This window comes from Mastigoproctus giganteus, chromosome 5 (assembly GCF_048544385.1).
Source record: "Mastigoproctus giganteus isolate SK-2022 chromosome 5, ASM4854438v1, whole genome shotgun sequence".
Classification (NCBI taxonomy): Eukaryota; Metazoa; Arthropoda; class Arachnida; order Uropygi; family Thelyphonidae; genus Mastigoproctus; species Mastigoproctus giganteus.
In genome coordinates, this window is record NC_143579.1 from 142,500,815 (window position 1) to 142,527,174 (window position 26,360).

Sequence of the window (26,360 nt, forward strand, 5' to 3'; positions counted from 1 at the left end):
GGCCTCACTGTCTTTCATGGTAAAGTTCGAACGTCCTACAATAAGAGATATTAGTTTGGCTCGAAATCTGGATAATGCATGCATAGGGCTGCTCACAAATGATAAAATTGACCTAAGTGGAATCTCGCCTTATGAATTTTTGGTGGGCCATGAAACCTAGGCAGCAGGCATTCTGTGGCACAAAGTGTCCAATAGGTGTCTTTGGAGATCTTCGTGGCATTCAACAAACTCTGCAGGATTTTGTTAACATGCCGTTCCAATCCTACCAAGGAATTCCTACGAGTCATCTTATATGTTGTCCTATTCTTCAGTGGTTCCAAGACTTTTTTGCAGTAATTCGCTTTGTTGAGGATCACAGTTGACCTTAAGGAGATAAGACAGAAAACGATGCTGTTTTCTGTCTTATCTCCTTAAGCACTTTCCTCTGGTTATTGGTGAGATTAGTAGGAGCCTGCACAAGCCTGGCTCAAAATCACCAAAGTTTTTGTACGGTGGCTAGTAATTTGCTCACCACTCTCAGTACCCATAGCTATTTCTGCTATCTGAGCGAATCTCAGATAACAGATAGTGAGTATTACATACTTGCCAGACACACTATGTCATTGTGTCAATGGTTAATGATCCTGTACCCATGGAAGGTACAGGTTGGGTCATATATGAGATTAATGCCTGGATTGCGGCAAGGGCTACATTGGAGAGACAAACGTAACACTTGACAAACACCATTTCAAATATCGTATGGGGGGAGCATATTAACGCAATAAAGGCTGCAGATTATGAGAAATCTGCTGTGGTTGACACTTTTGGAAGGAGAACCACCAAATTTCACCTGGCGATGTCATCATAGTAGATCAGTTGATCATTCACACAGATGTTGGAATCACAAATGGTTCAAGAATTTGCGGATTTGCTCTTCTGAGCAAAACACCATTAATTGAGACAGGGTAATCCTTATTCAAACTGTAATTCTTGGATGGGATGAACAGTTCCACCTGGCATGCTCCGGAGCTTTTTCCGGTTTCAGTCCACCAGTGGAGGATAATCCCCATACTCCTATGGTACCATGTACTACGAGCCATGATCCTGTGGTTTTTATCACTTTTAATCGATTTTATTGTTTTTATTAGCATTAGTAGAGGCATACAATGCAAGTACCTGTCGAGCTCAGCCTTAAATTTGTTTAGGCTATCAACTTCCACAACAAAAGATTATTATTATTACTATAAGTTTATTAACACAAGCTGTACAGCTAGTGTGCTAGGAGGGTGTACAGAAATTTTGAAATATACATTATACACTTTTATACAAATTTTCAAATCTTTACAATATAATTATTGTATAGTAATAACTATTAAACAGATATATACATTTACTTAATTGTATTTACTTGGAAATAACATAGATCTTAATAATTGAAGAGTTAAATACACAAGCTTACTTCTTTATCAGCAACTAACATAACAGGTTTATTTATTTTCATTATCTTATTGCATTTAATTGTTCATATCACACAAATTTCTGATAAAAACTGCTCAATTTTCACAGCAATCCTGGTGATTTAGTCCAGATTTCGTCTATAATTTGGCTTCTGTAGGTTTTATTGACTTCAAACTTTACCGGATCAATGGAGAAGGTGTTGAAGTGTTCAATGGTGTTACATGGGAACATTCCTTTTAGGGAGTCCAAGTTTCATAGCTTCATCCTAAATGGGTGATGGCTTCTATTTCTTCCTCTTGTTAGTGAGATGATATCTTCTATTGATGGGGCAACAATCTGGCAAGTTAGCAGCTTGGTGAGTGCTGACAGATTTTTTTTGAGGACAGTGAGCTTCCAGGAGGTCATGCCTAGGTTGACTAGGAGAATGAATTTCGAGATGGTGAACAGGTTCCCTCCCAGATGGTTCAGCCACCACAGAATCTAATATTCTATTGACAGAAATTTGTTACATCGACAGGTAGACGCAGAGGACCAGATTTCGGAGGCATATAGTGGTATTGGTGTGAAACATCTATTAATGTATTGTCCAATCAGTTTGGTGTTGTGACAGCCTGCGGGCTCGTTGCGGATAGCCCAGAAAACAGCATAGGTTTTCTTCTTTACCTTTAGGAAGTGTTCCTTGAAATTTAAGTCTTCATCCCACTTTAGTCCCAGGTTAGTATGATGACAGTCTGTTCCACCAATCAACTACCCGCTGGCTAAAGGCAAACTTCCGCACATCTGTCCTACAGCTGTCTTTCCTCAATTTGAATTTATGCCCTCTCAGGAGATTATTCTGAGCAAGAGGAAGAATCCCATCAGCATTGAGCATGCCCAAACCATTCAAGGCTTTATACACCTCAATCAGATGACCTCGCAGGTGCCTAGTCTCCAAGCACTGTAATCTGCAAAACTTAAGCCTTTCTTCGTAAGAGCAATCATTTGTTCTATTCACTAATTGTGTTGCCCTTCTCTGTACATGTTCCAACAGCTCTACATCCTTCTTAAAATGAGGCCTCCAGACCTGTATACAATACTCAATGTGTGGCCTGATCATTGCCTTATACAAGGGGATAATCACCTCCTTATCCCTGCTATAAAAATTCCTGTATATTATTGACAAGACACCATTAGCTACACTTGCAGACCATCTGCACTGCTCAGAAAACTTCATATCTGCCTGCACAATTACCCCCAGGTCTTTTTCATTCTCTACCACTGTCAGTGTGGTACCGCAGAGTTGATACATTACTCTGGCATTACTGCTTTCCATATACAGGGTGTCTCAAAAATATTGGTACAAACGTTTAGGGGAGGTAGGTAACATCTAAAGGAATGTGAATCACATAGGAACCCATAACTGGAAACTTCACCGTAAGTCGGTAGACGGCGCTGTTGATCAGTTCACAAGAGGGAAATTTTCTGGTTTACTCATTCAAGCAGTAGTCGCCGCACAAAGAGCATGCATCGAAATATGAACTGTGAACTGGCAGACACCTAGTGTATGGATTAGCAGAGGGCAATGGACAAGCTGCTCAATGAATTTATGGAGAATGCTTTCCAAACAGACATGTACCGGACCACCGTTTGTTTGCACGTATGCATCAAAATTTGTGCAATTATGTGTCATTTAGAGGTAACAAGAGTAGTGCGGGCAGACCACGTTCGATGCGAACTCCCACCATGGAAGAAAGTGTATTGAATGCCATCCAGAATAATCCTACTACCAGCACACGTGCCATTGCCTCTGCCTTAGGAATGTCTCCTTGCAGTGTACAGCATGTCTGGCATGACGATTCCTTACACCCCTTTCATCTCCAAAGGGTTCAGTTACTGCTTCCCCGAGATCATCCTGCACGTGTGGCTTTTGCGCAGTGGTTTCTCCAAGAAGGTGTTCAAGACTTGTATTTTCCAGCCTATGTTTTGTTTATGGATGAGGGAAGGGTTATTCAATTAGCACAATGCTCATGTGTGGGCTCACAACAACCCAAACGGTGTGCACCCCATGCGGCACAACATCGCTTCGCAATAAATGTGTGGGCAGGTATGGTCGGTGACTGCTTAGTCAGCCCATACCTGTTAGTTTCCTGCATGAACTCCGCTAAATATTGGATGTTTCTTGAACAAGTTCTACCAGGGTTACTTGATGATGTTCCAGCAATTGTGAGACGCAACATTTTGGTTTCAACATGATGGGGCGCCTGCCCATTATGGAAGGTGTGTTCGTGACCATTTGAACAAGCGTTTTGGGCGTTGATGGATTGGCCGTGGTGGGCCTGTTGCCTGGCCCCCACGCTCACCTGATTTTACGAGCCTTGATTTCTTTCTGTGGGGGGGGGGGCCCTCAAATCTATCGTGTATGAATCGCCTGTGGAGACAGAAATTAATCTCGTGGCGAGTCTTGTCTGTGCTGCTGCTACTGTCAAAGAAATTCCAGCTGTGTTCGACCGTGTCCGCCAATCCAAGCAGCTTCGGTGTCACGCATGCATCGCGTCTCATGGTGGAACCTTCTAACATCTGTTGTAACATCATGAAATGCATCCATCTCTTACTCCATTGTTAATATTATATCAAATAAATGTTTGTCACTAATTACTGTCTTGTGTCATTTCTGCTTCTCGTGCTTCTGATACTACTTTCCCATGACGTTTCCGGTTATGGGCTCCTATGCGATTCACATTCCTTTAGATGTTACCTACTCCCCCTAAATGTTTGTACCAATATTTTTGAGACACCCTGTATAGTACTTTACATTTGTCAACGTTCAACTTCATTTGCCACCTCTCAGCCCATCTGCTCAACTTTTCTAGATCCTGTTGCAGCAGCGTACTGTCATTAGTGCCATTAACAACTCTGCCAACCTTCATATATTCTGCAAACTTGGACATTAAGACTGATATACCATCATCAGTATTATTGATAAATATAGAAAACAATAATGGACCCAACACTGAACCCTGAGGGACTCCACTAATAACATTAGTCCATGATGAGCAGTGTCCATTGATTACCACTCTCTGTCTTCTCCCCCTCAGCCACCCCTTTATCCATATCAGCAATTTGCCTCCAATGCCAATTTGTGCACACTGCTCCAATTTGTGCAGCAGTCTTCCATGTGCAACAGTTTCAAAAGCCTTTCTAAAATCCAAGAATATAATATCAAAGTTATTCCCGTCATCGAGCTCTTTTGTGACTGCATCATAGTATCCAATCAAATTGGTCAGGCAAGACTTTCCCTTAACAAAACCATGCTGTGTCCGAGCAATAATTGCAGTCTTGTCTAGATGATCCTGCAGTCATTCTTTAACTAGTGCCTCCATTAATTTTCCTGGAACAGAAGTTAAACTCACAGGTCTATAATTACTTGTGTCAGCCTTTGATCCTCCTTTGTGAATTGGGGTCACATTTGCACTTCTCCAGTCTATGGGTACCTCCCCTGAGTCCAAAGAAGCTCTCATAATTATGGCTAAGAGTTTGGTTACTTCCTTTGCTGCCTCCTTTAATATAACTGGATAGATCCCATCCACCCCAGGTGCCTTTCTTATGTTTATCTTCAACAATTTTTCCTCCACTTTGCTCTCAGTTATTACAAGATTATCTAGCTTGCTGCCAGAGTTGAATACATCTCTGTATTCAATAGAATACTGAGATGTATTCAGAGATGTATTCAAGAGAATACATCTCTGTATGTGCATGTCGATGCAAAATATTCATTTAGTTTGTTAGCTACCTGAGCAGGATCATCAACAGTTGAACCATCGATATCAAGTGGACCAATCTGATTCATCCAATTTCTTCTACAGTTTATATAAGTAAAGAACTCTTTGCTGTGTTTCTTTGCATCCTTTGCCAAAGATTTCTCATAATCTGCCTTTGCCTGCCTAACCTCCTTTGTAACTTGGTTACAGACCAGCTTATATCTATCATAGGCTTCTATGTCACATGTTAATTTATATGTATCCCATGCATTTTTCTTCTCTGCAATGTGTCTCATTAGTTCATCTGACATCCATTTAGGTCTAAACCTTGAACAATATTTCTTATTTGGTATGTAAAGCCTAGTAGCTGCCAAGATCAGTTCTTTGAATGCTTCCCATTTTGAATTTGCTGTTGGTAACATCATCAGTTGGTCCCACTGTATAGAATTTAAATACTGTCTCAGACCATTGTAGTCGCCTTTACGAAAGCAATAACCCTTCCCTTTACCCCTGATTGTAGTTACCTCTTTGAGTAAATCCCACTTCAGCACACTGTGATCACTGCCACCCAGTGGTTCCTTTATCTGCAGATTCTTAATGCATGAAGAATCACTACTGATAATGAAATCAAAAATATTACTCCCTCTAGTTGTTTCCTGAACATGCTGATGTAGAAAACAGTCATCCAATAAATCCACAAAAGTCTTGCTAGTGTGTTAGTGACCAACCCACAAATTCCAGTCAATATCTGGGAAATTAAAATCTCCCATTATAAGACTCTCTGATTTACTGGCCCACTCCCTGTTCAGTTTCGTATTATACTCGTCAGAGTCATTAGGCCTACAGTACACTGCTACTCTCAATTTTGATCTCCCAGTGCTTATGTCACATCAAACTGACTTGACACTGCACTGACCAGCGATGTCGACTGGCTTCACTTCCTTGGATTTTATGTGTTTCTTAACTAATAGCATAACCCCTCCCCCCTTTCTATCCTGTCTGTCCTTTCTGTTGATGTTGTACTCCCCAAATTCCAGTTCTGCATTCCTTATATCTGTGTGACACCACGTCTTTGATATCCCAACAATATCCGCCTTTGATGTTTTGAGCAGTACCTCAAATTCATAAAATTTATTTACCAAACTCCTAGCATTGGTGTACATGCAAGTATACATGCACATATTCCTATTCTTAGCTGCCCTAACACAACCCATGTGTTTACTTGTACCGAAATGACTCCCAGTAGTCTCTGAAACATCTTGCATCTTGTTTTCCAGGCTTCTGCTCATTCCAATAGAAGCAGTGCAAGAATCACTTTCACCTCTGCCTGTGGCTACTGTTAATCTATTAGTCCTTGTTTCCCCCCCCCAAAAGCTAACACTGCCTTGATAGCATCAGCAAATATTCTTGCACCCTTTCTATTTAAGTGTATCCAATCCCTGTAGAAGCACTCTCTCCTGTTAACAAGTACAGACCAGGCTGAAAAAAATTCTATCCCTTGAGCCTTGCACAATATTTCCAAGGACGAATTGATCGACACGGCTCTCATCATATACTCCCTCGTATCGTGTCTGGGCAGAATTGCAGACACTTTCAAATTCAACCCTAATTCACGGCTTTTTTTCAACAGTGACCTGTACTTGTTAAGTAATTCTGCTGGTCTCCTACTCTTAATATCATTAGTGCCAACGTGTTACATGTAGTGGCAAGGTGCATATATCACCTTTTGTGCCCTTAAAAGATGATATCCGCTCTACAACGTTATCAACCTTTGCCCCTGCAGACATACCCTGGTCCACCTATCCTTTTTACAAAGCATGTACCCTGTTTCCCTGACAAGTCACCAACAACTACTATTTCCTGTGGGACCAGCGCATTCTGCCTTGGGGGTTGCTGCTGTGTTGCGTGATGACCTTGGCACATTATAGCCTTAGTTGCTAATGTGCCAAAAAAATCCAAACAAACAAACAAACGTGATGACCAGATCCAAGCTCTGGCATTGATGTGGGCAGCTGAGAACTTGATGGGCCCCTTAATTTAGATCCTTCGAGGGCATCCACCCTGTCCTTCAAGCTCTCATATAGGCCCATAACAACGCTGAGTTGTCACCTCATTCCGTTACTCTCCTTGCATCGCGTGCACACACACACACACACACACACACACAAAGACATCCCCCCATGGCAATATCATGTCCCGTACCCACAAACATCATGCAAGCAGTGCATTTTAAAAGGCTGTGATTCATAGGGCAACTGCCCCTCTCAGTTCTCCTCTGAGTCACAGCATTCCCATTAGATTAAGCCTTTTGCTTTGCTGCTCTGGTCTGAGTCATGATTTTGATTTAATTTTAATAAAATTTCAATTTCAGTACAAAAGTATAACCCTAAACTGGTATCCCAACACAGTTATAATGCTATATATATTTTTCAGTAACAAGTATTATCTACCAGTTCCCTTTATATAACTTCCGTATCAAGTTATGTATTAATTAATTATGTTACGTTTGTAATCTAAGTCGTTATATGTATTTAGTTAAAAGTACAATTTAATTGATAATGAAGTTTAACAAATTTAATAGATTTTACTGATTAATTGACAATATTATATTATATACTATACTTACTAACGCTGTCTAGTTCGGGATATAACGTATCGTATAACAAAGGCGGCAAGTGACGAACAGTAAATCTACGGACACTTAAGTATTAATTAACTTCCAAATCTCGCTGTCTCAATTCAGAATAAACTAACGATCCTCACTAGGTCTATAAGCTACTTATAGAAAATAATTTGATGTAACAATTGGTCAATAAAGCGGCTAAATGTGGCTAAAAAACGTCTCGTTCAGCGGAGCTGCAACTTGTAACATGTGGATTTGATATCCTTACTTGATACTTTTATGCAATTACAAGGCCGAATGAAGAATAAATACACCGGATTAATCAGAAAATCATAAAATAATGCTATACTACTAAATTTAAATCAAAAGTTTTAGAAAAACAATAATTTCAAATTAATAAATAAGAAAATCCACTTAGCGGCTTTGAACACATCTGGCTCCCACTAGCCTTGTCAGCAGACTCCTTAAAAAGAGTAGAGGAAGAAAGGGATCTGAGTTATGATTCAGGCAGATATGAAGTTTTCTGAGCAGTGTAAACAGGTAGCCAGGAAAGCCCATGGTATCTCATCGATGTCTTACTGAACATTATACCATGGAGAAAGGTCATAATACCACAGTAAGGCAATCATAAGACCACTTTTGTGGAATATTGTTTCCAAGTATGGAGACTTTATCTAAAAAAAAAAAAAAAAAAAAAAAAGGATATTATGCTTATTGAAAGAGTGCAAAGATGGGCATCTCACTTGGTGAAATCATCAAAAGGGCGACCATATGAGGAAAGACTGATTATGTGGCTACAGAGCTTGGCAACCAGGCACTTTATACGGGATCTGATTGAGGGTCTATAAGACTCTTCATTCATGTTACTAACCCTTGTTAGTAACATGATATTGATGAAGGTATATCAGGCTTAATGTCGAAGTTTGCAGATGACACAAAGGTTGGCAGGGTTGTTAATGACAGTAATGGCAGTGTGCTACTGCAACAGAATCTAGATAATTTGGGCAGATGGGCTAAGAAGTGGCAAGTGAAGTTCAACCTTGACAAATGCAAAGTACTGCATATGGGTAGAAGTAACCCCAGAGAAACGTACCAACTGTGTGGTACTACACTTAAGGTGGTAGAAAATGAAAAAGACCTGGGAGTAATTGTGCAGTCAGATATGAAGTTTTCTGAGCAGTGCAGACAGGCTGCTAGGGCGGGTCATGGGGTTTTGTCAATGATATATAGGAATTTTGCTAGCAGGGAAAAGGAGGTGATTGTCCCTCTGTATAAGGCAATGGTCAGGCCACGCCTTGAGTACTGCGTACAGGTCTGGAGGCCTCATTTTAGGAAGGATGTAGATTTGCTTGAGCGTGTACAGAGAAGAGCAACACGATTGGTGAGGGGAATGAAGGGATTCTCTTACCAAGAGAGGCTTAAGTTCTGCAAATTGCAGTGGCTGGAGACTAGGCACCTGCGCGGTGATCTGATTGAGGTCTATAAGGCCTTGAATGGGTTGAGCACGCTGAATTCTGATGGGATCCTTCCACTTGTTCAGATTACCAACCTACGGGGACATAAGTTCAAATTAAGGAAGGACAGATGTAGAATAGATGTGCGGAAATTTGCCTTTAGCCAGCGGGTGGTTAATTGCTGGAACAAACTTCCATCTGTCGTTGTAGAAGTTGATAGGTTAAATAAATTTAAGGAGGAACTGGACAGGCATTTGGAGGGAATGGTGTGATTTTTTTTTTTTTTTTTTGGCTGATGCTGCATAAGCTCCTACACTTGCTTTCTTGCATCATGTGCTACTACTACTACTACTACTACATGAATGAAGGTAAAATTTCAAATGTTATAAACAATTCCAAAACTAGGGACCATAAATTCAAATTATAGGAGAAGTAGTTTAGACTAGATTGTAGAAAGTTTTCTTTCAGTCAATATATGATTGCTGGAATAAGTTGTCTCTGCAGGTAGTTGAGACTGCCAATTTAAATAAATTGTAGGTCAACTGGACTGGATAGTTACTGGACTACATGAGGAGGGAAGTTTATAATTTGTATTTGCTTTATCTACTTTTTTTTTTTTTTTGGTGAGTGTAGCAAAAGCCTCTAGCTTCCTTGCACTGCTTGTCTATACTAATACCCTCGAAATTCATGTAATACTGGTTCTCATCACAATGCCCATCACAACCTGAAAATGCATCACTCATGTTGCCTGGTGGAAGAGATGGGGGGTTGCTAGAGCTCTAGGGACTAAACATATGTTTCACCAATTCAAGCCTCCAAAAAAGCAAAGTGGTGGTATTGCACTGAATAATAAATAGTTATTATCCAGTGCAAATACCACCACTGAATGACTCTTATCATCCAATACAATACTGGATGATAAGAGTCATCTACCATCTAATATTGCCGCATGACAAAGATGGGCGGAATTCCTCTGTGTAATATGGACACCACACCTTGACTTCTGCTTACATTAGCTCACGCCTAAATGTAAATCCAGGGTTATTAACAGTCCCATTATCCTGAAGGTGCAAGCACAGGATTTGATTATTGCAAAACAACCAGAACTCACTGAAATTCAGTCAAAAACTGATATTCAGGTACTTCACCTGAATATTAATTCCATTAGTGTTTTAGACTCCCAAGCAGCAAGATCTAGTGTGTGATACCTAGAGCAGAAGAGTGTCTAACATGCCTCAGGGATCTCGAAGGCTCTGGATTCTAAGTGGAGGTCCAAATTCTTTCATTATTTCCTCTAGACCAGGTATGTCAAACTCATTTTGTACCACGGAATCAATAAAGATTTTTGCATCATCTCCAGGGCTGTTTTCGACATTTAAAAAATACGTAAAATAAGACATTTTTTGGGATTATTTAAAATACATAGTGCTATCTAATGCCCTACATTATTATGTTTACATAAGCAAACATACATAGGATTCTTAAAATTAAAAAATATTTCAAAACAAACATTTAATTATAAAAAGAGGTTAGATATTCATGAATAATTAAACATCAAAAATAGAAAATATAAATAATAAAACAATAACAAAATCATAATTTCTTAATTTTTAAGTATTATTTTTTAGTGGACATTTAGCACAGTTTTCCAGAATGTAAATCATCAAAATTTGGCATAAATGTCTTGAGCTGATGAAAATTTCAAAATTAAAGATAGATGCTGATCAGTTAATTTTTATCTTTTTGAAGTTTTGTTATTTTTCATTAAAGAAAACGATGTTCACATCAACATGTACTGCCAAACATAGCTAGTATAAGCGTAATGAAAGATAACACTCTGAAAAACGAATCTGTAGATAAATAAATAGGTGTAAAAATCTTGAATTAGAACTTCCATGTATTTTTCGAACATACAATTAGTCCAATTTGTGAGTTCTCATCAATAATTTAAATGTCAACAGACAGAGGTGAAGTAAAGAGACGAAACTGAGATTCACAGTTTTTGAAATCACAAAATCTCTTATCGAACTCTGTCTCTAACAATTTTATTTGGTGGGTATACTCTGCAAATTGCAATTCAAGCAACAGAGATTGGAAACTTTGAAAATATGACAAATTTTCTTTTTCTATTTGGTTTTGCCAAAGATATAATTTTTGTTTAAAAGCATTAATACTGCTAAATAATGTGACAAAAATATGATTTTTGCCTTGAAGTTTAAGATTAAGTTGACTAAGATAACTTGTAATGTCAACACAGAAAACCAGGTTTTATTCACTGTCCATCTTTTAATTCATAATTCACATTCATAATTTTTTGTTTCCAAAAAAAAAAGACAATTTCATCTAGCAATTCAAAGAATCATTTTAAAACTTGAAGACTCAAAAGCCATCAAACTTCCATATGATAATGTAGAGTGGTGTATTCACTTCCTAAATCTTCCAGAAATGAAGCAACTTTTTTTAGTACATGTCCAATATTTAAATCTTTGGAACACAATGCTTGCAGATGAAAAATGCAATTAAAATATTCAAAAGAGTTATTGCCCTGTTGTTTGCATGTTTTCTTTAATTTTGTAATCATTCCACTAGTAATATCCATCGTGGTAAGGGCACCATCAGTTGTAAGACATACCAACTTTTTCAATGGTAACTCATATTTCTTCAGAACTTCCATAAGTGCATCGAAAATATCAGGTCCAGTGTCGTATCATGCATAGGAATTACTTCCAAAAGCTCTTCACTTACTTTCAGGTTCAAATCACATTTGTGAATAAAAACAGCCAGCTGAGTGATATCTGAAATGTCTGTACTTTCGTCAATTGCAATAGAGTAGGCCTCAGATTTTGATGTTGTTGAACTAAGCTGATCTCTTAAATTATCAGGCTATTTCATCAATTCTGCTAGCTACAGTATTTCGACTTTTTTATTTGTTCTAGATATAACACTTCCGCTTATTTAATCATGCATTGGCTAATAAGTTCCTCATCTGTGAATGGTTTTGACTACTTGCAATTAAATGTGATATTGGATAACTAGCTTTTACATCAGCATTATCTGTAACAGGTTTAGTGAACACATTTTGTTTAGGAATTACTGATTTCAATTCTAACAACTTTTTTTCACAAAGTTTCACAACGTATTGGTCATAGTTCACTTTTTGATTTGTATCATAGTGCCATTTAATGTTGTACTCCTATTGCAGTGGAGTTCCTACATATCAGGCATAATCTTTTATTCTTCATTTGGATACAAAAATATTGTAGTTTCCATTTCTCTTGAAAATTATGAACATTCTTCTTCTTCTTCAGTAGACCTTTTTTAATTCATACTGGTATTACAGTTTGACATGGTGTTTATTATGTAAATAATAAAGATGAATAAAACACAAAAATCACTACAGATTGCTCCACTCAGATGAAATCATAAATTTTAATGACTAAAACTAGTTTGCTGACGTGCGACTGGGCAGATTTTGTTGCAGTAAGTAGCAAGATGGCTTTGCATGTACAAACATGTTGCAAAATGAAACGTGCATAAAAGAATGAGATGATGCATAAAAGGTGGCCACCTTTTCTGCCTCTTTTTCATGCATTACATTTAAACAAATGTCAAATTTGGAGCAAGGTGCATGCAAATAAAAATAAATTTATTTATTTAAAAATGACTAAGTGATATTTATTATATAGAACAGGTAAACTTTCATTTATTTTATTTCTTGTTTTTTATTTTTATTATTTTCAAGGGTCGGTGGGCTGCAGCCTCTCTGCTGGTGAGCCACATGCAGCCCACATGTTTTATATGCCTGCTCTAGACTCCCTAGAGATACTCAGTAATTAATATAACCCCTCTCATCTAATGTAAGAGCAAATGATACAGTACTATTGCAGGTTCTAATATTTTCTGTGAAATTTCTATGTTTTAATTGTAAAGCTAATTGGCTTATCAATTTCTGTGCTTCTGGACTTTGACACTACAGTGAACAATGTCCTCATTATTTGGCTTGTGAGTATTCATTCTTCCATCTTAAATACTTCAAAATACCAATCACCTTATAAACTGCTCATTATAATTCATGAATATTAACGAAATATACATATTAATGTATATTTTACTGTAAAACTATGGCGCCTCCGTAGCCAGGTAGCAGGAGCAGCAGTGCATAGCACATGCTTCTTGATTAGACCGGGTTCGAGCCCGTGACCACTAAATACAGAGGATGCGGAAAGGTCAGGGAATGACCACCGCATATCCCCGGAGCAATATGGCCTTAGTTGCTAATGCTCCTAAAAACCAAATAACAACAACAATAACAACTGTAAAACTATGTAAAAACACTGTAAAAATCCCCAGAGAAGAAAAGTGCTGCACTTTTATAATACAGTAGAAACTTGTTAATACAAACTTGGTTTATACAAAATACTCATTTATATGTAGAACATGTCATTCCCTGCAAAAAAGACAGGCTTTTCTGTTTAAACTTATTCATTTATTACAAAATTCGGTTAATAGAGTAGACTCCCAATTAACCCAGGAGGGTCAGGAAATTAATTTCCCCAAATAATTGATTTCCTGGATAAGCCACAAAATAAGCAAAAAATTGGGAATATGAACAATATGCATTTAATATTTAAAAAAAAAATTTATGCATACATTCATATGTTCTTTTATTTATTGAAAAAAGAAAGTAAAGAAGTTTGTTTCTTTGCATGTTGTGACCTTCCTACGAGTGTACCTATTCTTACGAAAATGCCTATTCAGTTTGTCAGCAGCCTGAGAAGGATCATCAATAGTTAAATCATCAATATCAAGTTGACCAATGTAATTCATTCCCTTCCTCCCAGTGTTTACATAAGTAATGACATCTACTGCTTTTCTTTGTCTCCTTTGCCAAAGAGTTCTCATAATCTATCTTTACTTGCCTAACCTCCTTCATGACTTAATTTCTGACTAGTTTATATCTATCATGGGCTTCTGTATCACCTTATAATTTATATGCATCTTATGCATTTTATTTCTCTCCTATGCATCTCATTAGATAATCTGGCATCATTTAGGTCTAAGCCTTGAACAGTATTTCTTAGTTGATATGAAAAGCCTAGTGTCTATGATTATTTTCCCGAAAGCTTCCCATTTAGAATTTGTTGTTGGTAACATCATTAGTTGGTTCCACTGTATAGAATTTAAAAACTGTGTGAGACCACTGTAGTTTTCCTTTCAAAAAGAAACACTCTTTCTTTTACGCTTGATAGTAGTTAAATCTTTAAGTAAATCCCAGATCAGTAATCTCAATTTTTTTATGGAATTTAAATGATCCCATATTCTTAATGCATGAAGAATCGTTGCAAATTAGGTGTATGCAAATGGCAGTAGCAGTGTGTCCCTGTATAAAGTATGGTTGATGTTTACTTTTAAAAAAAAATTTAAGATTGATATCTACATTTAAGAAATTTATTTTAAATATGCATTTTCAGTATAAAGGATGCATTATTTATAGCTGCATCCATGCAGTATTAAAATAAAGGATGGAATCAAAATTCAACAGTTTTGATTTATTTCTTTCCTTGTTTTTAGGATATAAAATGGCATAATTTGTACAAAGGTGAGCGCTTCTGCACAGGCACGAAATTGGTGCCCTCCATCAGATGGTTAAGATACATTTCATACGTAGCTATAAAAATAACATTAAATGAAGTTTGAATAAAAAAAAAACATTGTCGTCATAGATTTCATTTTCTAATCCCTTCAGCAGATGGTGCCATTTCAGAGATTGTCTCCTCCTCATCAGTGAGTGGATAGGCACCTTTGCAGGGCCGATTTTGGGCTGTTAGCTGCCTGCGTACTAGAGTTATTTGTCCCCCCCCCATCAATGCGGATCGCGAGTAGATTCATAATCTAACCCAACCCGAGGGAGCCTACTAGTGTGTTTTTATGACAGTTCCATCTAGTTGGCAGGGGTAAAAAATCCATAAAAATATTTGATATTTATTTTAATTTTATTCAAATCAAAAATGTACAAGACATCAAACAGAAGTAACAAAATGTACCCATAAAGTTAGAACTGCACTCTTCTTGCTTTCTTATTTGCCAATTCATAAATAACATCTGATAATTCTAAACTTTCACACAATTCCTTTTCTATAGCTAACAGTCGTAGATCATTAAACCTTTCTTGAGTCATTGACATTTTTAAATATGTTTTTATGAGTTTTGAGTTTTGAAAAACTCCTTTCTCCTGATGCTACACTAACTGGTAATGTCAGAAAATTTCTCAAAACTATAAACAGATGGCGTCAAGTTTTTTAATGGGTCTGCAATTCCACTGCTCAAAATTCTATATGTTATCATAATATCACTCATTGAAGAGCTGAAGACCATCAGTATCCTTAATACTTGTGCTTCCTTTATTAATTTGAAGGGAAACATCTAAATCAAAACAAGATTTTTTAATTTCCTCTTCAGTCATTTCTCCAAATTCACAGAGAAATTTAAATACATCATTACATTCATTTAGATTTTCAAACCTTTCCTGAATGGAATTTAAGGCTGTATCAACAATTGTTAGATAAAATTGTATTCTAAACAATTCTTTTGGATTTATGATTTGTTCATCGGGACTTTCATAATCAAAATGGCAAACTTTAGTTCTACTCCTTACAACTGGAAATTCTACCACTACATTTACTTTTGCAGCTAAAACTTTTGCATCATTAGGTATTTATTAAATGCCTCATCAGATCTGGCTGCACTTAGAAATTTAACAAGCTCATTCAAAACATTAAGAGATTCATTTATGTTGGATTGAGGGCACTGCAACATTTTACTTACAACATCAATTTTGACAGAATATTGTTCCATATAAAGACTGAGCAAATGAACTTGAAAGATGCAACCTATTCTAACAAACATTGAGCTGTATGTTTTGTTTTCATGTCTCTGGAATTATCATCTATTATGTCAATTAAACTTTTCAAGACTTCACTTAATTGCAATCTGAGAGGCTACACTGCTTTTATTCTACTCTCCCATCATGTATCACTTACAGATTTCAGTGTTAATCTAGTGATATTATGATTTAGTATATCCCATCTGTTGGGAATGCAGGAAAAAAAACGTACAATTCTTGAACGTTTAAAAAATTAACTGTTTGAAATGTTACTTTGGCAGTATCATTTACAACTAAATTCAATGAATGAGATGCACAAGGTACAAAAAAAGGCTTGAGTATTTATATTCCTAATTTTGTTCTGCAAGCCACTATTCTTACCACGCATATTTGTCCCTTTAACATACCCTTGTCCACGCATATCTTGAATATCTAATTCATAATCTGTTAAGAGTTCACTTAAAGGATGATTACATAAACCTTCCTCTGTAGTGTCTGATACTGGATAAAACCCAAGAAATAATTCTCGAACTGCAACATCAGAAGTATCAATATTTACAATTCTTACTACAAATGCTAGCTGTTCAGTGTTACTAGCATCTTCACCATCGTCTTTTTTCAGATTCAATGTTGTTTTTTCAATTGTACAATTTTTGTCAAGGCGTGTTTTTAATTCATACCAATTTTTACAGTTTTGCATATGTTCTGTGCTCGTTTCATGCCATGATAAATGAGTGGCTAAATGTCGCCAATCTGAAAACCCCTGACTATCTGTTACTTTGTTTTGCTTTAAAGCAAACAAATTGCAACAAAAGCAAAACACACTACATGTATTCAATTTTGCAGAATTGATTAACCAATTTCTTTGAACTTTTTCATCGTTAGGTAAAAGTCTCATTTATTGTGACACAGAAAGTGATCTTCCATTGTAATCTTTAGGAAATTTCATATTTTGAGGCGTTACAGATCCCTTCTGAATTATGAGTTCTAATATCCCATTATTAATAATTGGTGGCCAGCTAAAAGGATCTCCTATATCATATTCGGCTATCAATTTAACACAATTATTATTTTCTAAATTATCCTCACCACAGCTTGATTCAGGCCCTGATATTTCTTGGCACAATTTCAAACGAACTTCAAACTTGTAATTTGATTTTTCACCTTCCATTTCATCCTTAGTGTCTGAAATGAATTCCGAAGCGACTGATGTAGTAGTAGTAGTATAGTAATTGTGGCATGTAATGGAAGAAAGCAAGCGTATGAGCTTATGCAGTATCAGCCAAAAAAAAAAAAAAAAAAAAAATTCACACAACCATTCCCTCTAAATTTTTGTCCAGTTCCTCCTTAAATTTATTTAACCTATCAACTTCTACAATGACAGATGGAAGTTTTTTCCAGCAATTAACCACCTGCTGGCTAAAGGCAAATTTCCGCACATCTATTCTACATCTATCTTTCCTCAATTTGAATTTATGCCCCCTTTGGTTCGTAATCTGAACAAGTGGAAGAATCCCATCAGAATTCAGTGTGCTCAACCCATTCAAGGCCTTATACACCTCAATCAGATCACCGCGCAGGTGCCTAGTCTCCAGCCGCTGCAATTTGCAGAACTTAAGCCTCTCTTGGTAAGAGGATCCCTTCATTCCCCTCACCAATCTTGTTGCCCTTCTCTCTGTACACACTCAGGCAAATCTACATCCTTCCTAAAATGAGGCCTCCAGACCTGTATGCAGTACTCAAGGCGTGGCCTGACCATTGCCTTATACAGAGGGACAATCACCTCCTTTTCCCTGCTAGCAAAATTCCTGTGTATCATTGACAAAACCCCATGACGTGCCCTGGCACCTGTCTGCATTTCTCAGAAAACTTCATATCTGACTGCACAATTTTGATAGTGATGATGATGCTGTCAGGTCACCCTCGTCCAACTTTACGAATTCCAGCATGGATCCTCATAATTTTTCCTTTTCCTTATCGCTTTCATTCTTCCACTTTCGATAGAAAGCACCAGACTAACGTTTTGTTTTCTTATCTGACATATCTGAACCTATAATAATAATAATAATTCTTTTCTTATCTGACATATCTGAACCTATAATAATAATAATAATTCTTTGCTTACAGGGCACAAACTATTTTTTCTCTTTTCGAATGTGTAAAAACTTTGTAATGACCTAAACCTGACTTAAATCTTTCTGTGTGCAGGTACCAAAGGTTTACTTACATTAAATTAAAATAAATAAGCACAAAATGAAAACACGTACCTGTTATGTTTATTCTTTATCAGCCAAAGCTCTAATCTCACACGACAGTTTCTTAGGTTACATTTAGGATTTATGCACCCTTTGTCCATCCACATACTTCTCACCTCACTGCTCACTCGTAGTAACAAATTTTTTGCTGTGAAATTGTTGAAAGCATCCACAAGAGAATCCATTGTTGGGTGAATATTTAAATTAGTAACATTCATGCACATTTCTCTCTTTATTTAAATTTCCTTTCAGTTCCATCAACAATTAAAACAATGATGTAAGTATCACTTTAAGATTAACGGTACGGGAATAAAGGCCCATTCACAATGAAAATTAAACACGACATAAGCATAAAACCTTGTACCTATGTTATTTAATGAAACCATTCACAATGGATTACGTAAGTGTAACTTTAAACTTAATCATAAGACGTTAACACGAAAGTTTGCAAACTCCAAGCTTTTATCCTTTTGTTTACGTGGTCTAAAACAAGACACAGTCGTAGAGGTTATGGAAGTTCCATTGTTCAGTCTTCTGTGGTTCAACGGATGAACCCACCATTGCCTGTGCTTGCACTTCTAAGTTTTTTGATGCAAAACACCTAACATTTATGCTTTGGTGTTATTTTTAACCATAAACTGCACAGCTGTATCATCCGTCATCATGCAAATATCAATTTTTTGTGTTTCCATGGTTACCAAATATGTTTACAGTCATGTTTATGTTCCCATTGTGAATGTTGGTATGACTTCTACGGTAACGTTTCTTACGTTATTTTTATTGTTAATTTTCATTGTGAATGGGCCTTTAGAGGATACAATATTATTTATTAACTTACAATATTATTTATTATTTATTACCATGCTCGCTATTTCATTCCCGACCATTCTTTTTCATTCTTTTTGGCAGTATCAACTGTATCAGCTTATACAGTATCAACTGTATAAGCTTGCTTTCTTGCAAGCTTATACATTAATATTAGCATTGGCAATTGCAACAATTGCCAATGCTAATATTAATACCAAATATTCTTAACCATTATAAACTATATCATGGGGCACAGACAGAGTCATACTATTTCATCTCTTTGAGGCATTAATCAGATTACAGCTTGATTATTGATTTCTGGTATATGCCTCAGCCAGAAACAACTAAGTACCATTTAGATCACTCTTAGACAGCTCTGGAGCATTTAGAACTTCCCCAGTGCATAGCTTGTATATTGAAGCCAATAAACCCCCATTATCTCCTAAAAGGAAAATCCTCCTATGTTTATATTCTGCAAAGATACTGAGCTTTCCTACTCATCCAATTTGGAACTACTCTTGAATTTCCAGAGGTTTCTTTTCTATGGTGCAAAGCCCACAAAGCCCCAATCCTCAGGACTTCACCCAAAAGAACGACAGCAAAACTGAAAATTGGATATCAGTAATATCTGTAAGGATACTTAATTGCCTGATCCACTGTGGAGAATTCTTACTCCTCGCTGCTATGACTCCTTCACACAATGTGGTGAGAATAGTTTCCAAAAACTACATGCTTCAGAAAATTCACATAAGTAGTATACATAGATAGTGCAAAATCTGTCAGTCATGTAGGTGTAGCAGCTGTTTTTCCTTCTTCTGCAGACAATATTTCATTACCCCTAGAATGTGACATAGCAATGGCTGAGTTGTATGCAGTCCATCTAGCCTTGATAAAAATCTGCAGTTCCTCAGTGCAGAATCAGCAGTTTTTAAAAATATTCTGGCCTCTTTCCATCTGGTATTGAAAAACATCAGAAATTGCCTTTAGCTCTCTCAAGAAGACAGTAAAGAAATAACTCTGTTGGATACTTTGACATGCTGGTATTCTGGGAAAGGAAGAAAAAGCAGACCACACAGCTAAACAAACTAATAATTTTTCTCAGTCTTCTTTTCTAGTTCCCTACATGGATTTTTAAGTGCATAATCCAAAAAGCATATAGTCTTGAATGGGCACAGATATAACGTAAAACAGGCTTATAACAGGCACCATCAGATTGAGACTGAACTGCAAAACTCTGTTTCTATCTCATGCCGAAACAGACAAGGGAAAGTTGTATTAGCACATTATAAATAAATAAATTTTCTGTTTATACTCCCGTACAACTACACAGTCAGAGGAGTTCACAAGATAGAGAAAATACAAGAAACAACACCGTATTTAGTAATCATGAGCTTGAACACTGGTCACTCGAGGCACAGGTACTTATGCACCTTCGCGCATCACCACTTGGCTATGGCAGCCTAATTGCATTGGCCACATATATCTTGCCCATTCCATTTATTTATGGTTGAACGTCCTCCTCAGTGCACTTCATGTAAAACTGAGCCCCAACATCAAACATATCTTAATAGCCTGTCCACATTACTCAGATATCGGGTCTAACACTTTTCAGTCTTTCAAACCTATAGGGCTCTCCAACACTGCAGTGTCTTCTAGGAAATATGTCAGATTTTGCAGAACTTTTTTTTCTTACTTAGACAGTTAAAACTTTATGCCTGCATTTAATTGACATGCTGTCGATAATCTGAAGTTCAATTGAATCACAGAGATACATTTAGGCCTTAGCTGCCCTTGTGTCCTTAAGTTCCACACACACAACAAGCGGTCCATTATTCAAACCTTATAAAATATTGCACCTGCAGACCCATGAAATATATTTTCATTGTCTGAACTGATGTGCATGCATGATGGACTTTTGGTACAATATATTATATTCATGGAGGGCTGCCCAAATAGCATGGCAAACCAAATGAGCAAAATAAAATAAACCATATATCATAAGATAACATAAAGGGCGGGGGGATGGTAGAAAGGATATTGCAGAAGGAAACGTTCCTAAAATAATTTAGAACAAGCCAAAAGTTAAAATATTATGTAACAAATTATAATTTAGAATCCAATTAAAGATAATTTAATGGTGCCCCCAGAATAGCACCCTTTTCCGAATTATGTGAAATATCACTTAAAAATGAAACAAAAACCTACTACAGTACTAGACCAAATAAAATCATTAACAAAATGAAAGACTGACCATTATGCCCCATCTTGACAGAGGACCACAAGGCCAATAATGGTCAGGGAATCACTGCATTTCGAACATTAGACAAATCTATACAGAAAGCCAATACAAAAAAAAAAAAAAAATTAATTTCTGTTATATATTTCGGTTCAACAGTTACCATCACTCGCATGGTGTTGCCACGTGAGTGCTATATTCTGTTTATGTTATAATTTCTCACTGAATAAGGACCATTATTCAAATCCATTGCATCTGTGGATCAATCAGTATATTGGTTCGCAGTGTTTGAAATGCTATGATTCCTTGACTATTATTGGCCTTGTGGTCCTCTATCGAGATGGAGAATAATGGTCAGTCTTTCATTTTGTTAATGATTTTATTTGGTCCAGTATTGTAGTTGGTTTTCGTTTCATTTTTAAGTGATATTTCGTATAATTCGGAAAAGGGTGCCATTAAATTATCTTCAGTTGGAATCTAAATTATAGTTTGTTACATAATATTGTAACTTTTGGCTTGTTCTAAATTATTTTTGGAATGTTTCCTTCTGCAATACCCTTTCTCTTCCCCCTCCCCTTATGTTATTTTATGATATATGGTTTATTTTATTTTTGCTCATTTGGTTTTCCCTGTTACTGGCATTTAATTACTTATTTTATTTTGTATTTTAAGCAATATGTGTTGGTTCAGGCATTAATGCTGCCCCGATGTTTGCTGTTCTTATTTTACAATTTAATTTTCTCAGTTTCCTTAATATTTTTAACATTATAATAAGTCAATTTATATATATATATATATAATTTTTTTTTTTATTGTTGCAGGACGAAATCACATGGAGAAAAAACCTTTCAAATTATCTAGTGAAGATGACGATACCACGTAAGAAAAGTTATTAAAAATTGCTTTTCACATACTATATGAAACTATGAATTTTAACATTAGAGCTGGGGTTAAGAATTTTAATCCCAGATTTTGAACACCACATTTTCTTTATTTCGAAAAAAATTTTGTTTTTTGTTTTTGGATGCTGTTGCAGTATACAAATACTTGCCCTTTTTGAATTGAATTGAATTGTAGTACTTATTAAATGCAGTTTATTTTTTAATGAAAACTTCAAATTTAAAAATGTTTTTCCGTTTTCTTTTTTTCAGTGACAACTTCTGGGAAAAAAAAGTATTATAAACATAAAATAGAAACACAGACTTATTAATCTCTTCCATTTTGAAGTTTATAAAAAATGTTAAGTGCCCAAAAATTCAGTATTACTCAGGTGTAAACTGTTTACATACTTGCAACTTCATTCTATGTGTATAATGTATACTACATGTATATAAATTGCTACCTATTTTATGTAATAATTCAAATATAAAGAAAAAAAATATTTAACTTATTTTAACAATAGTATTAACTGCCTAATGGAAATGTAAAGAACCATTTTTTTTTTTTTTTTTTTTTTGCAAAACTAACTGTGATAGTGGAGGTACACCAAATGTTTTTGTTAGTAAATAGACAGTAGACCCAATATAACGTGGCCATGTTCAAAATTGATCGTTTTGCAGTTTGTTCCCGCACACTTACTGGTTTGGTGATTACCAGAATTGCTGTCTGTAAATGTCCTATGAATAAATTTTATAATACCACTTTTAATTTCTTTTGTTGTTTAAGTCATCTTAATGCTTCATTTGCCTTTGTATTGGCCAGACAGCTCAGGTTAGGGGAACCCGTGACTAATTTACAAAAACAGTCAAATAATAATTTTCTTTATTTATTTTTTGTCTTTATTTTATTTTACTTTAGTTTTATTTTTGTCTTTATTTCAATTTATTGATTGAACTACAGCTTTAGAAGATAAGTTTGGTGATGCAAATCAATTCAAAGCTGTCCTGGAAAGATGCAACAGTCATAAAATACTTAAGTTAAATAATACTTAAGTGTCCATAGATTTACCGTTCGTAACTTCCCGCCCTTGACTTTGTCATACGATCGTTATATATCGAACCTAGATAGCGTTAGTATAGTATAGGTTATAATATTTTAAGTGATCAGTAAAATCTATTAAACTTGTTGAACTTCGTTGGCATTTAAATTGTACTTTTAACTAAATACATATACCAACTTAGATTACAAACATAACATAATTAATTAATACATAACTGATACGGAAGTTATATAAAGGTAACTCGGAGATAATTAATATTTGACACTAAAAAATATATATCCCATTATAACTGTGTTGGGAGATAAGTTAGGGTTATAAACTGAAATTGAAATTTTATTTAAATTAAAACAAATCATGACTCAGACCAGAGCAGCAAAACAAAAGGCTCAAGCTAATGGAAGTGCTGTGGCTCAGAGGAGAAATGAGGGGGGGCAGTTGCCTTCTGAATCACAGCCTTCTGAAATGCACAGCTTGCATGATGTTTGTGGAGCATTCAGGTACGGGACATGATATTGCCATGGGGGATGTCTTTGTGTGTGTGCAATGCAAGGAGTGTACCGAAATCAGGCAACAACTCAGCGTTCTTATGGGCCTATATGAGAGCTTGAAGGACAGGGTAGATGCCCTCGAAGGAACTAAATTGAGGGGGACCATCAAGCTCTCAGCTGCCCACATCAATGCCAGAGCTTGCACTTGGTCATCGCACAACACAGCGGCAACCCCCAAGGCAGAATGCGTTGTTGGCGACTCTATTGTCAGGGAAACGGGGAACATGCTTTGTAAAAAGGATAGGTGGAACAGGACCGGGGTATGTCTGCCAGGGGCAAAGGTTGATGGCGTTGTAGAGCAGATATCATCTTTTAAGGGCACAAAAGGTGATATAGTTATACATGTTGGCACTAATGATATCAAGAGTAGGACACTGGCAGAATTGCTTAACAAGTACAGGTCACTATTGAAAAAAAGCTGTGTAATAGGGTTGAATTTGAAAGTGTCTGCAATTCTGCCCAGACACGATAGGAGGGAGTATATGATGAGAGCCTTGTCGATCAATTCGGTCCTGAAAAGATTGTGCAAGGCTCAAGGGGTAGAATTTTTTTCAGCCTGGACTGTACTTGTTAACAGGAGAGATTGCTTCTGCAGGGATGGGATACACTTAAATAGAAAGGGTGCAAGAATATTTGCTGTTGCTATCGAGGCAGTGTTAGGTGGGTCGGAAAACTGCTAGCTTGGGGGGAGACAAAGACGAATTGATTAACAGTAGCCACTGGCAGAGGTGAAAGAGATTCTTGCACTGCTTCTATTGGAATGAGCAGAAGCCTGAAAAACAAGAAGCAGGATATTTCAGAGACTGCTGGGAGTCATTGCAGTACAAGTAAACACATGGGTTGTGTTAGGGTAGCTAAGAATAGAAATAGGTGCATGTATACTTGCGTGTACACCAATGCTAGGAGTTTAGTAAATAAATTTGATGAATTTGAGGTATTGCTCAAAACATCAAAGGCAGATACTGTTGGGATATCAGAGACGTGGTGTCACACAGATATAAGGAATGCAGAACTGGAATTTGGGGAGTACAACTTCTCCAGAAAGGATAGACTGAATAGGAAGGGAGGAGGGGTTATGCTATTAGTTAAGAAATACATAAAATCCAGGGAAGTGAAGCCAGTGGACATCGCTGGACAGTGCAGACAGAATCAGTGCAGACAGCTGGACAGAGTCAGTTTGGTGTGACATAAGCATTGGGAGATCAAAATTGAGAGTAGGGGTGTGCTATAGGCCTAATGACTCTGATGAGTATAATAAGGAACTGTACAGGGAAATAGAGTGGGCCAGTAAATCAGAGAGTCTTGTAATGGGAGATTTTAATTTCCTAGATATTAACTGGAATTTGGGGCCTGGTCACTCACACACTAGCAAGGCTTTTGTGGATTTATTGGATGATTGTTTTCTACAACAGCATGTTCAGGAGGCAACTAGAGGGAGGAATACTCTTGATTTGATTATCAGCAGTGATTCTTCATGCATTAAGAATCTGCAGATAAATGAACCACTAGGTGGCAGTGATCACAGTTTGCTGAAGTGGGATTTACTCAAAGAGGTAACTACCATTAGGGCTAAAGGGAAGGGTTATTGCTTTCGTAAAGGCGACTATGATGGACTGAGACAGTATTTAAATTCTATACAGTGGGACCAACTGATGATGTTACCAACAGCAAATGCAAAATGGGAAGCATTCAAAGAACTTATCTTGGATGCTACTAGGCTTTACATACCAACCAAGAAATATTGTTCAAGGTTTAGGCCTAAATCGATGTCAGATGAACTGATGAGGCATATGGCAGAGAAGAAACATGCATGGGATACATACAAATTAACACATGACACAGAAGTCTATGATAGATACAAGTTGATCTGTAACCAAGTTACAAAGGAGGTTAGGCAGGCGAAGACAGATTACGAGAAATCTTTGGCAAGGGATGCAAAGAAAAACAGCAAAGAGTTCTTTACTTATGTAAACTCTAGAAGGAAGGGGATGAATCAGATTGGACCACTTGATATCGATGGGTCAACTGTTGATGATCCTGCTCAGGTAGCTAACAAACTAAATGAATATTTTGCATCGACATTCACACATGAGGAGTTATTTAGCGAGTGGAAAGCCAGAGGTGTATTCAACTCTAGCAATAAGCTAGAGAATCTTGTAATAACTGAGAGCAAAGTGGAGGAGAAATTGTTGAAGATAAACATAAGAAAGGCACCCGGGGTGGATGGGATCTATCCAGTTATATTAAAGGAGGCAGCAGAGGACGTAAGCAAACCCTTAGCCATAATTATAAGAGCTTCCTTGGACTCAGGGGAGGTACCCACAGACTGGAGATGTGCAAATGTGACCCCAATTCACAAAGGAGGATCAAAGGCTGACACAAGTAATTATAGACCTGTGAGTTTAACTTCTGTTCCAGGAAAATTAATGGAGGCACTAGTT

The 26,360-nt window shown here is 36.8% G+C and overlaps 1 protein-coding gene across 1 annotated transcript in view; it reads left to right on the forward strand.

Moving 5' to 3' along the window:
• Positions 1-26,360, forward strand: part of LOC150085740 (NFX1-type zinc finger-containing protein 1-like) — a 210,176-nt gene that overhangs the window by 68,525 nt on the left and 115,291 nt on the right. The window contains exon 4 of the mRNA XM_090374671.1: positions 22,254-22,311. Within this exon, the coding sequence (XP_090230797.1) occupies positions 22,254-22,311 (58 nt within the window). The remainder of the gene's footprint in view (positions 1-22,253; positions 22,312-26,360) is intronic.